The following is a 23,869-nucleotide window of genomic DNA, read 5'->3' as shown; positions in this document are numbered from 1 at the left end:
GGAACGTAAACACAAAATAATTGGTCTTATGCTAGTTCTTCTTTAGATCGATACCACTAAAACTATTCAGGAAAAAGTCCAGTTAATTTATATTGTTTCCAGTAAAAATACTTCAAATGAGTAGAGTAGATCAAACACCTAAACAAACTCATATTGATCACAAGCTCCTGAAAATGTGTTGTCTAAATCAATTTTTGTAACTTTTCTTGAATTTTCAAACATGCTTAAAACTTTTTTGACCGTGTGCTTCGTGTCTCCATGGCAGCTACTGAACATTACACCATAGATAATAATGTAGAACACCAATAGCACGATGCCACTTCAAAGTATAAAGTGACTTTTCTATCAACCTAAATACGCTGCCACAGTACAATATTAATCCACTTAATCACTTAAAGGTGATATATTACACAAAACTGACTCTTGTGTTTTAAGTAGAGATGTAACAATAACCGAAATATCATGATATCATATCGTGAAAAGTCTCGAATTACAAGTTCCTTTGCTTAAATGCATGGTTTTATAGTAGCAACAGCTTATGAATTATGGGATATGTAGTTCCCTATGTTTATTTTGGTGCAGACAACATGAAGAAATATGTTTTTACTTGAATTCTTGGGATTATGATGGAAATAATTCACACCAAAATCTTGTCAAGGTATTTTAAAAGCAAAAAAGTGTCCTATCTACAATTATATTAACCTCGCCAACATATCACAATAAATATCGAACCTTGAGATCGTGATAATATTTGGATATTTGGATGGAGATTTGGATATTGTTACATCCCTAGTTTTTCAGCCAAGCTATAATGTTGAGTATCATGTTTGAGTAATTCTTTATTATTAGTCTGTCTACATCTCCAAAGCTCAAAAATGTTCTGTTCTACCTTGTGATGTCATGTAGTGGTCATTTTGAAGTTAACAGCTACTTTTTTTACTTTTAGTTCACTAGAGATTGGCGATTCCAGGTCATCCAAATGATTCTAGTGAAGGTGTATGGACACATATGACACAAATGACATCACAAGGTGGAACAAAGTGTTTTCTGTTTAGAGAAGAATTCTAAACACTAAATATGTATGATTTGTTGAAATGTGTGAATGAAACAAAACGCAACTCCTGGTATGTTTGTGATGAGGAAACAACATTACAAGAGATTAGAAAATAGCACCATATAGGCCCTTTAGACATAAAATAATTGCTCTTTGATGCTAGTTTTCTTTAGATCAGTAATATTTTAAAACAATTCTGAAAAAGGTCCAATTCAGTTATACCCAGACCAGACCCAACACAAATCTTCAGATGAGTTTCAATAGCTACTCAATCAGTCACTATCAGGGTGTCAAATTTTATAACAACCCAAATGCTGCCCCAGCACTATTTCAATGTACTCTGTAAAATATGACTATTACTTCATCTGTTGACCCTGAAGAGGAATTGTATGTCATAAACAAGTTCCCTCATTCCAATTAAGTGTATGAAGTGAATATACAAAGATGGACACAAGCAGATTGGAGGAACACTGATGAAAACATGAAACCTGATTGCCTCACTGCCCACTGGCCATGCCCCACTTTCACATGTACTGTAAGTTAGTCCGAACACTTGCTGCTGTAATTCTCATGGGGTCACTCTGTTTTATGGGGCTCTTGAAAGCCGCTTCCTCTATTAACTGGGCCACGGGCTCGAGGAAGTGAGACTACACAAGATTAAAATGAAGTCCACTCATCCCACCGAGGGAAATACTCTGCTAAACTACTTCTTAAAAAGGCGTGAAGCATAAACAATGCCATCCCTCATCCTTCCATCACCGGACACACTGTAGATGAATTAATTATACAACAATATAGAATGATATATATTGTATCTGGATAACCTGAAACAATAAGGCTGCTGGTCAAGTGAAAGCATAGAAAATGATTGAGACAGAGTAGTGTACACCTTAGGCCTTGAGTAATGTTCCTGTCTCAGATACTGGAGAAATGTAAGAATTTAATGTTGCTCTATGTAACTTGCTCGTTTCCGTGGATGTTGATTTGCCTGGATTGTTCAATGGAATGGCATTAAGCAAATCTGTGTACATGAAGACAAGCACGTGACGTCACCAGGTCATGTCACAGGTCAGATCTATAGTGAGACGACCCCACTCACAAAAAAAAAAAAAAGGAAGAATTTTTCAAACTTTGCAATAAACCTCCCTGTTTTTTAAGAAATGCAGTGTGGACCATTGGAATTTCTATGGAGACAAGCAGGTGGACATAACACATGACAGTGTTTATGTGGCCATACCAGCTTTTCAAAGCCTGATCCCGTCAGATCTCGTCAGAAGCTAAGCAAAGCTGGGATTGGTTAGTACTTGGATGGGAGACCACTAGGAAAATGAGGTGCCACAGTGGGGATCCAGTCGTAAAAAAAAACTGTCATTGTGTCCTTAGGCAAGGCACTTCACCCACATTGCCTAATATGAAAGTGGTGTGTGAGTGAGTGATGGTGGTGGTCGGAGGGGCCAATTGCTTAGATTGGCAGCCTCGCTTCCGTCAGTCTGCCCCAAGGCAGCTGTGGCTACAATAGTAGTTTACCACCACTTGGTATGGAGTGAATGAATAATGCTCTGTAAAGTGTCTTTGAGTGTCCAAAAAAAGCACTATATAAAACTGATGCATTATTATTATTTTATTATTCAGTGTCTTCTTGTCTGAAATAGTCATGAATCAGTAAATTAGGGGCCAAAATAATAATAATTTAGCTCAATCTGACACGTATGTTGTAGATTACCAACATAAAAATAAGAGAGCAATACATGTTATCAAATGTTTGACTTGAAATGTAAAAAATTATAGTGAGCAAGCTTTGAAGGTTCTACATCATGCAAAATTGACTCTTGGAAGATTTAAGCCATGTCAGAATATTTTTACCTCTTCAAAAACATACGTGGGGTTATGTTTTGTTTCATTCACACATGTTTGAGTAATCCTTTATTATTAGTCAACATCTCCAAATTAGTCTGTTTAATAGTGCGTCACTTCTTGGTAAATGACATCACAAAGTGGAACAGAGTGTTTTCTGTTCAAGATGCTGCATGTGTGTGTTAAACATGTATGAAAGAAACAAAACACAACTCCAGGTATGTTTTTTTAATGAACATTACAACATAGATAAGAAAATAGCACAATATGGGCCCTTTAAAAGTATTTCCGTATTCTTCAAGTTTTAGCTGTAGTTCTTGCCTTAACCTTCTGACCAGCATTTCTATCCACGCGTTTATAATCTGTGTATGCATTTATTTATTGACAGCGATATCATTCCCTAGTTATAATCTATTGTCCTCCACAATCAGAAACAACAAAGAAAATCAAAATGCAAAGTGGAAAAATAACTTTGGCGTCTCATACTAATTTGCCTCCCTGTTTCCCTTCCTCGCTCTGCTATGCCAGATATGCAGATCTCAAGCGGTGTTTTGGCCAACAGGCACGTAATCTTGTTAGGCACAATTAATTCAGCGGTATTGTTCAATGTAAACTCAATCCCATACACAGAGGCACCTGGCAACCCAACCCGCAAACTCATAAAGGACTAAGGACGGTAGCCTAGAGCGTCCAAACACCCATACCGCTGAATAAATAAAGCAAAGTATCTAAAGGGGGAGTTTACAGCGCCACAGATGGGACATTATCGGCTGATGAGCAGTTTGGTTTATGAGAACAGAATACTTAAAGATTGGACAACTAACAAAGACCTATTTTGTTCAGACCACTGCGAAACTACATGCCCTAAAAACTATTGCATGTGTTAGCATAATATTATAAGTGTTTTCATTTCCATAGGGACATTATGTGAATAAATTAAAAAGTGAAAAATGTTGAAAATTTACTTTTACTCTTATCCTGAGCTGACCTGGAAATATTTGTGAATGTGAGTTAGGGCTGCACAGTTTTAGAAGAAAATAAATAAATAAATAAATAATGATTTCTGACAAATATTGCAATTAAATTTGTATGATTCAGTTCTGAGAGCACACTGTAAACAGCTCATCTGAAATCAGAACTGATAAGTTTTTCAAGGTCTTTAAATGCACAGAACACTCTGAAATAGTTGCAGCCTTTGTGATTTAATAATTGTGTATACATTTTATTGTGAATTACAATGAATTATCCAAACTCTCGAGAGTGACTGCTGGAAACGTTTGTCCCTGTAGATGCCTTTAAAGATCACTGCGCTACTTTCTGCACAAAATAGGATCCAATGTATTCTACCATTTGGGAATCCTTTAGTAAATGTGGGCAAATGTTAGCCTGATTCATCAGCCGGTTTCACTTCGTAGAAACCATCTGACCTTGCAGCATTAGAATTCGTTCGCTTGACAGTAGACGGGTACTTTTTTCATTTATCCAATCCCTGCTATTTGGTCTGTAACGGGGCTAACTGGTATATTAAGCTTTTCCCAAATCCCACAGGAAGAAGGGCAATAGCGTCTTTCCCCTTGATAAAATTCACAGAACATTCTCCTTGTTCTGACTTTAAATCCTCGATTTCAGGAATCGTTGCCAACACAGAATATATGGCTCTTCACTGATTGGCTGGTGCTTAAACTCGCACTTCCGGCGTTTTTGCAATGTAGTCACTGGAGAAAAATGAAATTGAGTGCCAGCACTAGGTGGCACCATCCTGGCTAGGGAAATGCTGCTGTCTGATTATGATAAGTGACATACAGTACAAGTGACACTGAGCATTGTGAGTGCAGAGAATTACAAGACTTTAAACCAGATTTATAACAAGACTCCAACATAATGCTCCTGGATGTGTGACGTCATTTTCTACTTGCCCCTCTGGAGATGATTATGATGGTGTTTCTAGAAAGTTTAGTTCTATTCATACACCACAAGGATAAGTTATAGGTCAGACCTTTGGAGGGAAGATCCCAGTTCCCAGTATGAATACAAGTTTTTGTTTTTCATCGATAAAAAAACAAAACAAAAAACCTCTGTATCATCCCCACGGATACAAGCTGAAAACTTCCATAGTGCACTTTTAAAAATGCCTACTGTTCACTGCATCCTTATTCGAAAACATGAGTTGCAATAGTTACAATCGAGAAACACTACTATATAATTACCCACGTTGAAATAGTCTGTAAATTGACCTATAGCTTTCATGTGAAGTGGTGAGGGCACTTATTATTGTCATTGTAATGCAGTGAGGTCCTTCTGTCAGTGTCAAATGAGCTGTTTCTATGTTTTTATGATGACTCCTTTCCAGTCTAGAGGATAATGGCACAGATCATAGTAGTAGTGGGCCTCTCCTCTCTATGTTGAAGTAAGATATATGTACTATGAGTGAGGATACTGCAACAGTTTCACAGTTAACCCAGTGTCAAAGAAAAGATTCCATTGGTTGAATTTAGAGTCTTAACAAGATAAGAAAAAACAGGAAGTATTGGGAAGATCTGTCAACAAAACTTCCAACAGGGTTAAACCAAAAGCAATATAAAATCAATCTTTAAAATGTACTGAACGTGAACAAATATTTCACTTCAACAAAGATAAAACAGGAAGTAATCTGCAATGAGATCCATAGCCATAACTGCTTTTTGAGAAGTTACGATCAAACGTAGCTATAATATGTATTCTTAAAAATGCGCTGTATAACTTTTCCACACGTCTCCATGGAGATTTCATTGCTTTGCCCGGAATTTTGTGCAGTTATCTGTTTTGCAATATACAAAATACCTCGAAAGTGATGCATTTTCACTTTGAGTGCTGTTGACTATCCATAAATCTGACTCATATCTTGGCCTGCTGGCATCACTTGCGAGTTGCTGTGGAGATAGACAAGTTTATAGCTACACTGCGGAACATTCTTAGGTAGAGCAATGGCATCTTCATGGAGAGAGATGAAGAAAATTTACAGAGTGCATCTTTAGTGGTGGATCTTTAAGGCTGCGTAAAATATCTGGGTGATAAACATCGTGTAGACCTATAGAATCTGCAACTTGTATCTTATTTCTGTATGAATAAGAACCATGCATTGTGTTAAGAAAGCTTTAAGTTACATCATTGCATTCATAAACTATTCCCGTCACTTCAAATTCAACGAATCAGTGAGTGAAAAACAAATCAGACATTTCTTTGCCCCCTGTCTCCCAGTGCGCCCAGAAGGATTAAACATGGCGTCTTGAGTAAGGGTCGTACATAGGTTCACTAAACACTTAACACTCGTGCCCTCTCTCCTCATTCAATCAACAAAAGTGTTTGCACATTCCTCTAAACACAAGGCCAAATATCAAGCCAGCTCCTGAAATGCACAATGAAGCTACTGTTTATTTACCATAGCCATGACGACCAGTGCGTCCAACCTTTGACTTTCCCCGTGTCGGTGCAGTGTGGTGGTGAGGCGACAGCTTGCCGTAATTCAAAGTAATCGGATAACTCTCCCTGTCTTTATAATCCTAGACAAACAGGCTGCTATGGGTAACCTGCTTTGTGAAAGACGGGAAACACCAGTTGAAAATGCACTATAGAGAATAACGCATAAACGAAGACGTAGACCACAGATTCATCAACACATTTTCTCAAGCAAAACTGTTGAATTTTTTGTTTTGAAAAGGGGCTAGCTGACACCGTATCCAGAATTGTGTACAGTGTGGTTATAAACGTCTATTTCAACTTAAAAAGCGTGGACCCTACGGAGGAGTAAGATATCAGCACCATGGACAGAGAATTATCCTGCCCTTTTCCACTTGATTGTAATGCACAACTTCTTGGCTTGTCTGAAGTAGGATATATAACACTGTAAAGCGTACTATCTGATTACTAGTTCAAAGATGATTACATGTATTGACATTTTACACACAGTTTTAATCAAATATACCAACAAAATCGCCCGGTGAGAAAGCGTTACGCGTCATTTGGATCGGCAAAAGCTCCACAGAGTCCCCCAAAAGGCTGAGCGGTCGGACTTACCGTGTTATCCTCAGTGAAGCCATACGTTTAACATTCAGATGCACTTTTCCACACACTCTTGCCTGTGTCTCTGGGCCGCGGTAAGACACAGCCCGAACCGAAAAAACACGATATAACATCCATACAACTCCTCCCGCGACCAGCCAAGAAATGCACCCCACTTCTGAGGGGAGACGGCAGCGCCACGTGAAGACAGCGGATGGGTGCGCGAGTCACAGAAAAGGTGCCAGTGTCCGTGTAAAGAATTAGAGTTCCCGGTTTGAAGTGTAGTTGTAGAGTTGTACGGCTCCGGTGCACGTCTTGAAGTGCAGGGTAAGCGCAGTAGACGCGGTGTAACTGTAAACCGGCTCTGCTCCAGCGTCCCCTCGCCTCGGAGAGTCCAGGGAGGAGCGGGGAGGGGGCGGGCACAGTGACAGCAGCCGGTGAGGGAGAGAGCCGCTGCGGAGTCGGAAAGGGAGGGTTTTGTCGTAAGGCAGTCGTGCATTCAGCGCAGGAAGGCAGCAGTTGCTCCACAGTAATCTAATTAGCCCCCGCCCGCCGCGGTAGGCGACCTGCGGGTTTCCCAGTGCAGCTCGGCGCGCCCCGCGGTGGAGTGTCAGCTGTGGGGCACTACACCAGCGGCTAACCCACACGTAACAAGTGCCAAGTGGAATAATGAGGCGCGCGCACACGGCCGCCACCTCCATGTAAAAAGGTTTCATTGTTAACTAATTAAAGAGGATAATTAGTTCAAACGTCAAATACGGCATCTAGAGGAGGACATATCAGCTTACAGCCCGCCACAGGTGGAACCTTATGACTCGTTCCAAAAACCTAAAGTTTATGTGAAACTCACATTAGGACTTTAAAGTCATACTCCCTGTAAGCACAGACCTACACTCACATGAATCCAGCTAAATACAGCTATGAACATCTTATACACCTACGTAAAACATGCACACTGAACTTTGTACTGGTTTCATATTGAAGAAAAGGAAATGATATAGTGTGGTCAAAAACTGTGTTTGTGATTTTATTCCCAGAAGTGCACAAAATTGTGAAAACAAATAAATAAATAAAGCAAGAATAGATATATTCACTGTCTGTGGCAGCAAGAACACTGAGCAGTCCTTGGATCTCTGGAGCTGGTGCCTGAGGTGCACACAGCTTTATCCCTTAACACACACTGCTTCTCAAGAGGTGAGAGGTCCCCTTTATAGTACGATGCTCCGCCCCCTAATCAATTAACAAAGAAAATGTGTTATTTCTCTTCCACTAGAAATAGACACATTCCCCCTTTAATAAAGAAAATCACAAATATTACCATAAACAAAACTATGGTAATAATAGGCTTTAAGAAAAAAAAAAAAAAATCTACTACAAAAAAGGCAAGTGACTTGACGTAACTTGCGACGTCACGCGTGCGCGCTATACGTGTGACGCAATATGCTCAGGATACAGCGAACACGAGGAAAAGTTTGGAAGCGGAGCAATGGCTTTGGCGAGAGGAATGTTTGAGCAGCGATCAAGTGTGCACCCCAGACTGTTGCAATGGTTGTGAGGAATACTCGGGGATAGCGGTAAACGGGCAGGTAAGTGAAACCCCAGGACTTGTGAGTGCGTGTGCGTGTGCGTGTGCGTCTATGTCGGCACCGTGGCCTCCCCGCGCTGGCTGACGGGACTCCAACACAAACTTAAACGTGATAAGAGCCAAATATTAGCCTGATGTGATAATGTAAACAGAGTCAAATGCAGGTTCCAAAGATGAAATGTCAGATTAGTTTGTGTTTTGAAAATAAAGTCTATACAGAGAAGGAATTTTAAGTACCTTTTACTTCAGCCTAAACCCTTTCAGTCATGATCTGTGGGATTTTAGTCTATGTTTTGTTTTGTTTTGTTTTGTAGTGCTGCAAAATGACCGAATAAACCACTGCTGACTACTAAGTACAGCATGTATGGGACTCCTTTCATTTTATTTTGAAAGATTAGCCTACTTCTGAAGTGGAAGTCCCAATTCTTCTTTGAATCAAAAAGTTCCCCCAAAGTCTTTCTAAAACTTTAACTTTACCAACAACTTTTAAGAGCCCAAAGACCTTTTCCAGTTTATCTTTGCAAGGAAAAAAGAGCTTATATTACAACTACTGACAAAGTTTTTATTATATACAGGGCATTTAAAGATCTCGTTGACAGAACCATCCGTACATCAGCAAAAAAATGCCTTGAAAAACATTCTATTTGTGTTTGAAGTAGGCAGTGAACATATACAGCAGATTCTCCAGAAAACTCACTTTATTTTCGTGTCTTTACTTGAAGGGCAGAGCAGACTCAACGCCAGTCTCTTTCCTGCCAGTCTGACCTATTGCCTTGGGACTCCAGTGCACTTACTGTATCCAACACTTAATCCATAACTGTACCAAACAAAATGGATGTTTTTGGACAGAAATAAAAGAGTACTAAATGCGTTGCTTTTATTGCTTGACGTGGGCATTCATAATCGAATCCAACATTAATCTGATTACGTAATGAATGAGTGGCTATCAGAGGGGCTGGTGGGCAGAGGGCCAGTCCAATAATAACTCCAGTCATCTTACCTGTGTGTCCATCTGCCCTGCTCCGTGGATTACACCAAATCCTATTGAGTGCTCGGAACGCCAGCCAAGATCAGTAGTCCTGAACTAATGACAAACCGCCATCACAGGAGAGCACTGTCTTTTGTATCCGAGAAACACAAAGGAATTATCACAGGGATTATCAATGCACATGAGATTAGAGAGGAAAGAGATTAGAAATGTGTGATAACCGTGAGAATATATGTCATTAAGTATTATGTCTCTAACAGAAGACAAAGGGAGGGTTTGTGTTTTATTTGAATTGATCTAACAGGACATTGGATCTGCTAAAGCTTAGTGACAACAGTCAACATTTGTATTACAGAAGAGTTGGTGCAATCGTTTGTGAATAATTACACAGACACTAGTATCAGCCACATGGAGGCAGTAGAGAATGAAATTATTATACTTTTTAAACTTTGCATTAAGATTTTCACTTTTTTTCCCCTTTTATTATTCTATTAATTTAAGGAATATTATCATCACATTTAAAGGCACACTATCTTTCAACCACCAGGTTGTCCTAACAGCTGCTCGTCTCCATGAGGATGTGATTACTTTGTCTGGAATGTTTTTACAGTCTGGCATTAAACATATAAACTTAACCATCTTCAATAGAGGTGTCTTTACTGCTCAAATTATAATCAAAAAATATCACTCTTACTGTGACTGAGCTCGCCACTCCATAGATCTGTAACTACAGGCCTGGTGTCTTGTGCTTGTAACCATGGAGACTGCAAATGACAGATCCTCCAGCAGAAATTGTATTGTACCTTTTTTTTAATACAATAAACCAGAGTACAAGTATACCCAAATATATTTGCAAATACTAATGTTATATTGGGACAAGAGGAAATGGTCCATAATGTGAATCTGTTTATTTATTGACTCAATTCATTAATAGTATGTAGGTGTACTCTTAGAATAAAAGTCAGTATATATATATTTTTTTACTGAAAAATCTAATCATTTCTACAATGTAGAAAGTGTCTTTTGGTGTACAGTAATGCCAGGAAGGAAAATGAAATAGCTTCAGAAATATTACATTTCTTTAAGAGCAGCTGAGGCAGACAGACAGTTCAACGTTTCTATCCAATTTAAAACTATTGTTGTGGCAAAGAGAAAAAACACACAGGTTTAAGCATCCTCTGTGCTATTGTGTACCCTGTGACCCCATCTGCTAATGCTATATGCTATGTTAGATAATAAAGAAACACTCAAAGTGGTCCATAATGCAGCCAAGTATCAAACCCACGGCAAATGAAAACCTTTAAAACCTATAAAATGTCATGTTAAACAGAAAACCGATACATCTGATGTAAGCGTTTACACCTGTTCAGGTTGTGACAAGAAATTATGGAAAAATGAGCAATCTAATGTGGGAAAAGAGAAAGAAAGGGGAAATGTCAGGTTTCAAGATGAGATATTGTATTTAAAGTTGTATTGTACGTTCATGTTTGTTTATTGTCTTCCAAATACAACAGATATATTGTATAAGAAGCCCAATACAGTCACAATAACTCCACTTGTCGTGAAAAGCTCTTATAAACTCATTTTAGTGAATAATTTGGAAGTTTAGAATGCATAAAGTAAGTCAGGAATAACTTTGGACCACTGCAAACGATTTAAAATGAACTAGTAAACAGTCAAACAGTAAAACTAGAATAGAAATACTATGCAAATAATAATAATAGTAACAATACTCTACCTACACATCTCACCTGTTGTAGTAAAATAACAACCAGGTCTGTGGCGGAAGTACGGTTGGTGAAAATAAACGATTATGGAGGCATTTATCAAGGAAATCAAACAGAAGACTTTGAATGAGAGGCAGATGCTGAGTGAAAGCACAAAGGCAATTACAGGAAAGCATCATAAACAGAGTGCACAAAACAACATGAAAGAAGAGGCTTTATTTACCGTCTGTCTGCGTTATAGGAATCCTGCTCAAGCATTTCCTATGGACCAGCAGATGTTAATAGCATAATGGTGGCACTTTAACCAAGAAAACACACAATGGAAAGCACACCATAAGCCATTGGAAATAGCAGTGTCGTGGTAATAATAGGCAAATAATAACAATAATAACAGTTGGGGGGCCTGCCAGCTGCTTGTATGGCAATTACAAGTGTTTTTGTCCCTTGAAAAACATGCATTCTTACTCTGAGCGGGTTTGCCTCTCCACAGATCTGACCTGTAACTTGGCATGGTTTGTATCTTTATGTAGGTAGAAATGCAAGACAAACTAAATCAATAACAAGTGGGATGTCCATCATTAGAAAAGTTATACAATGCATCTTTAATACAAATCTCATTTCTACAAATTAGTAGTAGTATTTTTTTTTCCATAAATTGACATTGTCCCATTAATTTCTAATAATATGTGCAGTTGTTAAAGGTGCACTATGCTACTTTTCTGCTACCTGCTTTCTCTATGGTGATGTTTTGCCTGGAATTATCCAAAGTATAGCATTAAATTCATTGAACATTGCCGTATTTTCCACTCATAAGCCTACAGCCCCATCAAAGAACGACTGCATGCCCCACAATCCAGAGCGCCCTATACACGAATCCACTCGGGTGTCCCAGCATGACTTTAATAAACTAAAGGCAGCACCACCAGCAGCGCACGCAAACACGCATGGAGCAGACAGCGACCGCACAGCGAAAAACACCTGCAGCCACACTCATCTTTCCACGCGGATGAGGAATGGAATGGAGGAACGAACTGAAAAAGCGAGTGCAATGTGCCACTTCTAGCCACAACTGAGTCACTGCAAACACGGCAACAATCCAGCGGTCCCAGACAGCACCCTCCCTCCGAGAATCACCGTGAACGTGCCAAACAAAATCCGACTGACCCATCTAACTGTTAAGTTTCATTTAATGCACCTTATATACCTGTGGGGTGCCTCAAGGGTCAATCCTGGGCCCCCTGTTGTTCAATCTCTACATGCTGCCATTAGGCCAGTTAATAAGCAGCAATAACGTGTCCTACCACAATTATGCAGATGACACTCAGATCTACGTCTCTCTAGCAGCAGGAGGCTATGGACCAGTGGACTCACTTGGTCACTGCATCCAACAGATCAGTGTGTGGATGCAAAACAACTTTCTCCAGCTAAACTCTGACAAGACTGAAGTCATGGTGTTTGGTCCACAGAAACAAAGGGACAGTGTCAGCATCACTTCCAGTCTCTCTCTCTAAAACCTTCAAATCAGGCAAGAAATCTAGGGGTAATAATGGACTCAGACTTGAACTTTAACAGCCACATCAAATCAATAACATCTGCAGCCTATTACCATCTAAAAAACATAGCAAAAATCAAAGGTTTACTGTCTAAAGCAGACTTGGAGAAACTTATCCATGCATTTGTCTCCAGTAGGTTAGACTACTGTAATGATCTGCTCACTGGTCTCTCCAAACGAAGCTGTGAGACGCTGCAGAACATCCAGAACGCTGCAGCTCGGGTCCTTACTCGAACTAGGAAGTACGAGCACATAAGTCCTGTGCTCAGGTCTCTGCACTGGCTTCCTGTGCCTCAGAGAATAGACTTTAAAGCTGCTCTGCTTGGGTACAAGTCTCTCCATGGCCGAGCACCAAAGTCCATCTGTGACATGTTAGTGTCATATGAACCATCTCGCACTCTGAGGACCTCAGGGACCGGCCTCCTGCTGGTGCCCAGAGTCAGAACTAAACAAGGGGAGTCAGCGTTTCAGGTTCATGCAGCTAAAACCTGGAACAGTCTGAACATGTGAGACAGACTCTTCTGTGACGCTGTTTAAATTCAGGCTCAAAACATTTCTGTTTAACTGTGCATATAACTGAAAGGTTTTCATTCCGCACTCTTCTCTCCAATTTATGTCTCTCTTTTTTAATTTTAATCTTCATGATTATTTATGTTTTGATTTGTTTTTATTATGATTTTAATGTATTTCTTATTCTGTAAAACTTTGTGTACGAATTGTGCTATACAAATAAACTTGCCTTGCCTTGCCTATAGTCCGGTGTGGTTTATATGTGAAAAAAGTTCAAAAATAGACCATTCAATGACAGTGCGCCTTATAATCTAGAGCGCCCTATAGTGCGGAAAATAAGGTAGTTTTTATTGTGGATGCTTTTATTGCTCAACAACCTTGAAAATCCTGCAATCTTACTGTGAAGAGGGTCACATTTGGAGCTTAATAGAGACCACCCCCCCCAGAACAAAATGTTTCATTAATTTTTCTCATAGACTTTCAAAAAAAAGTTGAAAGCACACTCAGGGCTACTCATCTGTGTGGGGACTAATGACCACAAAATATTTTTATGTAAGATCTGTTTCTGAAAAGTTATAAACCACAAAATTTTTTTAAGCATTTCGTAGAGTCTTGCATTTCAAATGGTCTTTTTGGTCTTAAAACAACTGTGTTTTTGAAGTCTATGTGAAAAATTTACAGAAAATGTACTTCCAGAACTCGAGCAGGTCGTAACTGTTCAACTCCACAGATCTGACCTGTAACTTAGTCTGGTGGCATCAACTGATCAACTCAAGCAATAACATCACCATAGAGACAAACAGGCATCGTACACTTCACGTAAAACTTATATTGTGCACCTTTAATTTATATAGTAAAGCATTTACCCCTGGACTATGCAATTAATCCTGTTTACCAATAGATAAAGGCTTCCATAAATCAGGCATAGAGAAAACAACATGAATGGAGCGGTATATTTCCTGGGCTGTCATTGTTACACCAGGCCTGCACTCAAAGCGTCCTGGTTCATTTGGATGAGCAGATGTTAATAGCTGAACGGGGCGAGGCAGTAAGTGTTTAATTAGGTGTGTGGAGAATGATTTATTCAACACATCTGGTCCATAAAATAACCCTCTTCGGACCACACAATTTATGGCTCTTCGGACTAGAACCCCCCAGACCTAAGAGTAAAGCTGACATATCATGCGAAATTAACTTTTGTGATATTTGGCAAAGCTATAAAGTTGTTGGACATCAAAAACAAACCAGGTGTAGTTTGAGGATGTTGTTTTTTTCTCTACAAAGTTTCAATTCTCTAGTCTAAAATTATACTGGTAAGGCTTGTGGCATCATTACAAAGCACAATACCTCATTTGTCTTTTTGAATGATGATGAAAAAAATCCATGTGTAGAATGGTGTGTTTTCATAATTATCTTTCATTTGAAAAATGAATAATCAATAATAAAAAATGCATACAATTACAATAATAATATGATAACACAGTGGTTAAGATTCTTGCTTCATAATGGGAAGGTCCTGGGTTTTGACTCTTAGACCAAACCTGGCTTTTGTATGTCGTTTACCTGTTCTCCATGGTTTCCCTATACCTCCACAAAAAATGTATGTAATGTTGACTCATAGTGCTGATGCACATAATTGCAGTCTTTATCTATCCGTGGGTTTCAGAATGATGGAACATGAGGAGCGTTGCCATAGTGATTAACAATTGCTTAGTAAATGGTCACATTTTCATATAGTGCTTTTGCACGTTCAAAGCCTTACATTTAGGAACCAGATGTTCCTAGATGTAAGGCTTTGACACACATTCATACACCAGTGTACGCAGACAGCAGGGGCAAGTGTCCTGCCCAAAGACACAAAAACAGCATTCATCTGTGGGAGCTGGAATTGTGCCAACCTGTGGGGTCAGTGCTTCTGACTGCTCCCTCACTGAAGCCTATGTCAAGAACAGGAATCAAACCACAAACCTTCAGATCAGTGGACAAACACTCTGCAGACTGAGCTACTGTCGCCCTAGGGAGCTGTTTTATTGTTATTTTGAGCACTTTTTCCTTTCAAAAGACATAATATTTTATTTCAATTGTTATTTTCTATGGCAATAGTCCTAATGTTTTCATCATTCTAAAACATCTAAATAACAAGAATTTGAAACCCAAGAACACACTGGTGTATTTTAAAGGTAATTTAAAATACTTTTTGGGTGCTTTCTGCCACCTGTACTCATCTCTGTGGACATGTCATTGCCATAAAATTCTAGGCAAAGCAATTTTATGGAGTATGGCAATAAACTTACTTAAACCATCTTCATGGAGACAAGCAGATGACACTGACAGGCCATGTTACAGGCACCTCTAATTTATTAATTGGACAACAACAAAGGATAATGTCACCTATAGTTTGAGATAGAGTGAGGTGAGTACAGCAGGAGGGTCTTGGAGGGGGGCTGTCGGTTACAATCACACAGCACAGCCCAGTTCGGAGTTGAGGATTACTGGGATTTGTGTGTGTCGCCTGTCTCCTCGCACCACAGGGCTCCAAAGGTTGAGCTGTGCTGGCCTCCTTCTACATGCTCCGACCTCACTTTGGCATTACACTCACAAAGAGAAAAGAAAGGATAACTGAAATTTCCCCTGACAATATATGTGTGTGTGACCAGAATGCCAATCTGGGGAAATAACAAATAAGGTGACAATAGGAGGAAACTATAAACAGCCTTGTTGACTTTACAGTGTTTGAATGTAAAAATAAAACAGTCCAACAGATAATACTTTGCAGCTGATGTCATCAACATTCCCTGGAGGTGTGATGCTAACTGTAGGCACTGCTCTGTCTGAAGCTTTATTATACTTTCATTTAATCTTTATTTTAACACAGTCTAACCAGATAGAGCTGCCTTAGTTGGAACTACAACAGGTGAGATGATTTGTTCTGTCTCTCACACGTAAAATTACAGATTACACACTGACAGTTTTTTTATTTAGTCACTCTCACCTTGTTGTTGAAAATCAAACTCTTAAACAGGACCATGATCACTTGTATTGAACACAAGCTCCTGAAAACTTGCTTTTTAAATCGTCTTCATCCAAAAAAACACTTTTGTCCAGTTGGAAGAATTGAATTTTACTTTTGCTTTGAAACCATTTGATTTTCTTGAATCTTTTTGACTGTTTTCTAATGTCTGCACTGTGTCACCATGGTAACTGCTGAACATTCCATCTTATAAACATGCATGTAGAACACCCCCAGTGTGATGTCATTGCAAAATTGCATAGTATGTACATAAGATTACATTTCAGGTGGTTGAAAGTGTATCTCATCAAAATGACTCAAGAGTTCATTGATAAGCAACTGAAGGGCTAAAACATGCACAATAAACCTCCCTCTAGGTACTCCTAACACAGGCTTAAAATGGCCAATCAGTGGAGAAGTTTGTCCTCACTAATAGACCTTATCCAGTGGAGATACCTCAGAAACCTGCACTTTCAGATAGTAGAAGTCATTCAGGAACAAGTGAGGCTGACTACTCCATCCACACCATCCTAAAGATCATAGACTGCATTTGGAGGCATATTAGGAATAGAGGTAGTTTTACAGATAAAATTGTGAAATAAAAACACCAGGATCATGTAGAGTGGGTTAATATGAACATTTTAAGACCAAAATAACGAGTCTCACAGCAGCAGTTACGGAGAGAGGAGTGACGATTTTTCAATACAAAGTGAACTGGAGCTGAAGTCAGTGGAGCAGGAAACACACTCATGGTCACTTCCTATTTGGAACATGACAGCTAGTGGGTCTGCTATGTCCATTTATATATTCAGTCTCTGGTAAAAAAAATAAAATAGAGAAATGACAATGCTTTGTAGAGGACACAGCCTGCTCAAATCCTCATAATTTGGTCTACAGCATCAGAGGGTATAATACTCCCTATAATGACAATACCACAGTTTGCTATAAGTACTATACATTTACAATACAATATGGGCAGTAGCATGCAAAGTCTGACACACAACCTTGTCTAAAATATGCTAACATTGTCTCAAAAGTGAACTTGATGAGTGATGCTTACCCCAGCGGATCATTTAAAGCCCATTTTTCCACTCGACCAGATGGCTAGTCCACTTTTTGGGCAATTTTCTGGTAAAATTACCTACCTGTCAACCAACGTCAGAAACAAAATCCTAAACAATGGGTCTTTGTCAGAACAGCAAAGAGGAAAGTTTATTGGCTGAAGTCTGCTCCAGCTGCCTCAGTCACCAGCTGCACAGCACGACCTGCCAACACCAAATCCCATTCATAATAACTCCATCATGTGACACCAATAGCTCCAATTTGGGCCATTATTTATTTATTTATTTATTTTGCTCTCTCTCTCTCTCTCTCTCTGTGTGCATAATATATTTTCCCTTTCAAATGCTACCAGAAAGAACTGTACGTATGAAGTTAGTTCTTGGATGAAAAAATGCGGAATTTGATGACATTCTTCTGACTTTTTTTTGAAATGCTGCGAAACATTGTAGGCAAACTTCTCTACACTGAGGGTGAGACCGATTAAGTGTCTTGTCCAAGGACACAATAACAACATTCATCTGTGGCTGCTGGAATTGCACTGCCAACCTACAGATCAGTGGACACACAACACAACTATACTCCTGTCCTCCTGTTTTAGTTTGTGTGCACACATTTTCCCTTTCAAATGTTTCCAAATGATCTGCATGTTTAAAGTTAGTTCTTAGATGAAAAAAAAAAAGAACACACAATTTTATATTGACATTCTGTTGGTACAAGATAACACAGTAATATTTGGATTTACTGGAGTGAGTCGGCTCTCTCTAAATGCGCTGAGTCATTTTATTAGGCTGAGAAAGAGTAGGACAGCATTCATTAAAAGTTACAACAAGAAGAAGTCCCTGACGATTGTTAATTAAAATTATTTCAATAGAGTGCTGTTTTTAATGAAACTGGAAAACTGATCAAATAATATAGCAAAAACTCCTGAAAACAAAGCCATAATCTGGAACATTACAGGTTAGCAACTGTATCAATACTTACATACACTGTACACCCTCAAAGATAATTTTGAGAGGGATTATCAAAATAAAAATCATAATAAAAATAAAATAAAAAGGTGAGCGTGGCGATATGAAAAAACTGACTATCAGAGTTTTGAAATATTTGTACTTTAAAAATTTGAAATTGCAAATGGCTATGGCAGTGGTTCTAATCTTTCATCATTCTGAAACCCATGGATAAACAGGAAGCTGAAATCCACAAATTCAAGGTATTTTTCAGCAATAAAAACACATGTGACAAAATACATGTGGTAGTTTAGTCTATTTATTGGGTGAAATGTTCGATAAACACTGACCAACAAACTGATAATGTTTATATATCTCATGCCCTGAGAGAGTATTCCATATTGCAGTTCTCAGTGTCATTTGATGTAACACATTGTACGTGCTGACACAGCTCTATGCTCACCCCATCAACTCAGAGAAAACACATAAATGCACCACCAAAGCCTAAATAAGTGTGGATAGGCCTGTGTTGATTTATGGAGCACATTTCCTGTGTAATAGGAACAGACAGAGGCAGCAGAGGCTCATGCTGTTTGCAGCTGGACACTTTACAATGTGCCTCTGTGCATCCTGACCCAGTGCCATCTCTGTATACAGCACTGGCTTTGAATAACACTGTGGATGCCATATCAGACTTTTATAGAATAAGGTACATAAACAGATGGATGGTTATCTGAACTTCAGTCAGTCTCATAATAAATCTACTGGAGTAATATTTTTATTGATGTAACAGTACTCTTTCAAGATGTTGGTTATTTGGTCTATACTTTGCAGCAACATTCCCTGGAGCTGTGAAGCTAACTGTGGGCTCTGCTCTGTCTGAAGCTCTGTGACTCAAATTAGACTTTGATCTGGCCTTTTTTTTTAAACGCTAACTGAGCAGAACTGATTTAACTTAAACTACAATAGGTGAGCTGATTTGTGCTGTTAAACAAGACTCTCACACTCACACTCATTCAATTACAGCGACAGGTTTTAGACAGCAGTTTTTCAGTTAGTAATTTTCACCTTTTTTGTTGAAAATTACACACCTAAACAGGACCATGACTGCTCATACTCACAGGTGGTGTTTAAAGCCATTTAGTATTTTGTTCTTGAGTTTTTGGAAAACTTTTTTTTTTTTTTTTGACTGTGTGCCAAATGCCACATCTTCAACTTAATGTCACTGCAAAACATTAATAAATAACAAAAGCCTCATGTAGACTATATCACAAGATATGAATATTTGCATTCTTGCACCTTCAGATATGACTTTGGAATGACCACAATGTGTTTATTATTTAGTGTCTTCTCTGTCCAGTACAACAGTCAGACAACAGATCTTATTTGAGTCTAAAAAGTATTTTACACCCATTTCTGTCATTATATTTCACCTTACGTCATCAGGTAGAAGAAGGACATTAGGATGACCAGCTTATCCGTAGAGGTGAAAAAAGAGGTTACTGGGAGAAAAAGATTGGCAACCACTGGATTACTGTAACTGATATTTTGTACAAACTTGTCCAACTCCTGACTTTCCCTTTCTACATGTTCCTTCTAGATTAATCATAATATTTTGAAAGTTAGTGCCAACTCTACCCTCCTGATTTCGTAAGAAAATCACACTGGAGAGACACTTTTAGTCCTTGGTGTCTCTCAGTGTCGGGCATGACACATGACACCAGTAAACTTTATTTTGGACAGCACCCGCTCCTCCTTTGTGACTGCACTGAAGTCCATCGTCTTCAGATGTGGTAGGACAGCTATTACGTGACACCTGTACACAAATACATTTTGAATTACTTTTATTATGTAACATTAAAGATGCACTATGTAACTTTTCTAGTTGGAACTTCACCTTCTACCTGCTTGTTTCCATGGAGATGTTGTTGCTTGCTTTAATGTTTCACAGTATGGCAGTCAACTTAAATATTTGTTTAATTACATGTGTTTTTGCTGCACAAAAATACCTGGTGGTGTCATCTGCTTGTCTTTTTAACACAGTGAGAAACATTCTAAGCAAACATTTCCATCAAATTTTGTGGCTTTAGATTAGGAACTATCACTAATTAACCGCAAAGGGTATTATAATGCTCATGCTTAATTGTATCTCTGTTAGTATTTATAAAGAACTTTTGTGTAGGTAATATTTTATTAGTATAATATTTTAAGTATTGATACGTGGCAGCGACATGATGCTGGGGGAGTATTCCTCATTCCTGTTCAGTGATCATGCTGACACAAAGCACACATAAGCAATAACTACCAAAATAGTTTTTTAGAAACTCCAGAAAAAAAATAACAAAATGGAGTTAAACAACACATTTACAGGAGTCTGTGATAACCAGCATTCATGATCCTGTTTAGGAGTTTGATTTTCAACAAAAATGGTAAGAATGGTGAAAAACTGTTGATGTGGTGTGACAGTAATTTTATGTGTGAGAGACTTGTTCAACAGCACAATTCATCTCTTCCTTTGTAGTTCTGGCTAAACTCGGCTCTGTCTAGTCATATTGTGTTAAAAGAACGCTCAGATCAAAGTCACCGAGCTTTAGACAGAGCAGAGCCTACTGTTAGCGTCACACCCCTAGGGAATATTGACGATGTCAGCTGCAAAGTATCAGTTCATTCATTAACTATTTTCATCCTATTAGTAATCTTTTCGTTAACAGTATATGATTTTGTATGAACTTGAATCTTAAGTCTTAATAATACTTACCAACTGCTGTAAAATCACTAATTAGAATATCAGTTACCACTTTAATATGTGTCCCTGAAACTGCAGTGTGAGCAATAGTGTATTAATAATGTTACCTGTATCCTTTGGTAGTCTCTATGGCGTTCCCATGTAAGGTGATGGTGTGGAGGTAAGGCAGCTGGCCCAGCTTATCCACCTCAGAAAGGTTCCAGATACTATTACCATGGAGATACAATACACGCAGCTCTCGCATCCCACACAAAACCTTCAACATAAACACATCACTCGTCTTTATAGGTACACAGGCTATAGTGAAGAGCACATACAAGCATTGTAAACTCCAAGGTAAGAAAAGGATGTGGTTGCTACAAGGGCACGTTGCATTATGAGTTGAGAAAAAATAGTATCAAAAGAGGTGGGTTAAGTAATGGGCCCAAGGACACAACAACAACAATCATCTATGGAATTTGGAATTGCACCGCCAACCTATGGGTCAGTGGTACTGGTCGCTCAGCCAGTGAAAGTGAGATTCGAACCACCAACCTTTGGATCAGTGGACAAACACTCTACTGACTGAGATATGTGTAGAACAAAGTCTTCGAGCTTTATGTTGGATTTAAAAATGAAACCCTTGTCCAAATTTACAGCAGTGTGTTATTTGTATCACAGAGAGGTGCCCGCAGCTCACCGGGTCGATGCGCTCCAGTTTATTAAAGGAGAGGTCGAGCCAGCCCAGTTGGGAAGGTCTGGACAGCAGGTGCCCCAGGAGGAAGGAAATGCCCGTCAGGTCACTGATGCTATTGTTACTGAGACGTACCACTCGACTGTGGTACTTCCCACTGGAGCTGCTGGCCAGAGGACGCACACCGCTCCGAGGAATCTCAGCCATGGCTCCTGCAACATGGAACCCAAAAATAATAAAGACAGAAATAAAGTTGATTCTTGAACTTATCCATGTTTCAGAATGATTAAAGGTTGTATGTTATCAAAAATTGACTCTTGTGCGCTATAAGCCATGTTATAATGCTATTATAATGCTATAAAGGAGTTGTGTTTCATTCACACATGTTTGAGTAATTCTTTATCACTAGTCTGTCTACATCTCCAAAGCTCACAATGCTCTGTTCCACCTTGTGATGTCACCACAGCCATCTTTTACCTTTTGTTTAGTAGAAATGGGCAATTCCAGGGCTGAAATCCATCCAGATTATTCTAATAAAGGTGTAGTTTAAAACACAGTAGAGCACTTCTTGCATTACCACATAACTCACAAAGTGGAACAGCATGTTTTCTGTTTGAGAAAAGAACTCAGCCTAAACATGCAGGGTTTGTGTGTTAAGTATGTGTCAATGAAACAAAACACAACTCCATGTATTTGTGATGAGGAAACAACATTATAACAGATCTGATATGTGGAGTCCTCAAAATATTATTATTAAATTAACAGGAATCTGAAACTCATGAACACCTCATAAAGTACAAGAACCATTGTTATATTCAAATTAGCCAAACAAAATGAAAACAAAAAAATACAGGAGAGCTATGGTCAAAACAAGGACAAGGTTGGACTAAATCAATGCTAATTTTGAACTGAAAGAGGTGTAAATAAACTCAGAACGAAACCATGCACAAACTCGTAACAAAGATAAACCAGAAAGGAAAACATCACATTAGTCCCTGCTCCTTATTTTGAGCTAAATCTACTGTATTTAAGTTATTTCTCATTACCTGTCACGGTGGAGAGGTTTTTGAAAGACAGATCTACTGGAGGGCCATACATGTTTCTTCAGAAAAACAATGTGTTTTGAATAATAACACTAAAACAGTAGAATATTTTGTGTATAGCTAATATTATGTTATCCCATACATAATGAATACCAATAAAGGCAAAAAAAACAACAACAAAACTTTAATACAGTTTTGAATAACAATTTCTGATTCAATTCAAACTGTCTTGCATTACAGTTACCATGGCGATGACATTGCGACTTAGAACCAGTAATAAAAACAACTGTTCAAATCATCCAAAAATGACAACTTAAAAGCACATTGTGTAACTTTTCTAGTGGAGGGTCCAACAAATGCTTTTCTCCACAGAGATGTTCTTGCTTTGCCTGGAATGTTTCACAGTGTGGTATTAATGCTATGTTTGTTTATTCATCCGTCTCATACTCGCATCTCGGATACAACGTCACGTCTACGCTTCAACCGTTTTATTATGTTTCGTGTGTCCAACTCGGAGAAAAACGTGGACGCCAACCGGAAAGCTGTTGTTGTCTGAGCATTGGCCGAGTACCAGGCGCTCCAAAATAAGTCTGTGCTTCAACTACACAACCCTGAGGAAGAATTCAGTATAACTAGTATAATTCAGTATAACAGTGAAGTGAAAGTGTTGGTATCGCGTGATAGTAGATCATTTTGGCACGTTAGTTTGCAGGAAATGGGCTAAAAACATGGGCGACACTGACTACCGTACCCATAAGCAGTGATACAGACGCAGTAAGGTATTGCAGTAATATGAGTGACTGAAATTGTCATTTAAACCGCCAAAGCGTCCAAACACAATGAAAACACGTCATATTACAAGTGACAAGTGGACGCAGCCATTTTGGATTCTGTCTCAGAATCCTTGCTCGCTCTCCTCCGAGCTCGTCTGAGTTCTGAGTTGCACCTTACGTTGAGAAGGAGGTGTCAGTGCGTGTCACTAGGCTGCGTTCTTGGACCTCTGAGTTGGATGGATAATCGAACACACTGTAACACTCGGCATAAACATCATGGGCTGAGCGGTCAGATCCACTGATCCAC

At 38.9% G+C, this 23,869-nt stretch overlaps 2 protein-coding genes across 2 annotated transcripts in view; both read right to left on the bottom strand.

Annotated features, from left to right (window-relative positions):
* The window catches only part of LOC110171006 (protocadherin-15-like), a 290,940-nt gene extending 283,278 nt beyond the window's left edge, over positions 1–7,662 (bottom strand). The window contains exon 1 of the mRNA XM_055150550.1: positions 7,246–7,662. Within this exon, the coding sequence (XP_055006525.1) occupies positions 7,246–7,662 (417 nt within the window). The remainder of the gene's footprint in view (positions 1–7,245) is intronic.
* A 12,360-nt stretch (positions 7,663–20,022) lies between these two features.
* lrrc51 (leucine rich repeat containing 51) lies at positions 20,023–22,844 on the bottom strand. Its single transcript, XM_020936687.1, has 4 exons — positions 22,793–22,844; positions 21,753–21,958; positions 21,181–21,329; positions 20,023–20,143 (listed from the first exon to the last, which is right to left on the bottom strand). Exons 1-4 carry the CDS (start codon positions 22,842–22,844, stop codon positions 20,023–20,025), a joined length of 528 nt encoding a protein of 175 aa, XP_020792346.1.
* Positions 22,845–23,869: the final 1,025 nt, after the last annotated feature.

This window comes from Boleophthalmus pectinirostris, unplaced genomic scaffold, assembly GCF_026225935.1.
Source record: "Boleophthalmus pectinirostris isolate CB_2022bp ecotype Guang Dong unplaced genomic scaffold, ASM2622593v1 HiC_scaffold_14, whole genome shotgun sequence".
In the NCBI taxonomy this organism is placed as follows: domain Eukaryota; kingdom Metazoa; phylum Chordata; class Actinopteri; order Gobiiformes; family Gobiidae; genus Boleophthalmus; species Boleophthalmus pectinirostris.
The sequence above is the reverse complement of the archived record's forward strand: the minus strand, read 5'-3'. Positions and strand labels throughout refer to the sequence as shown.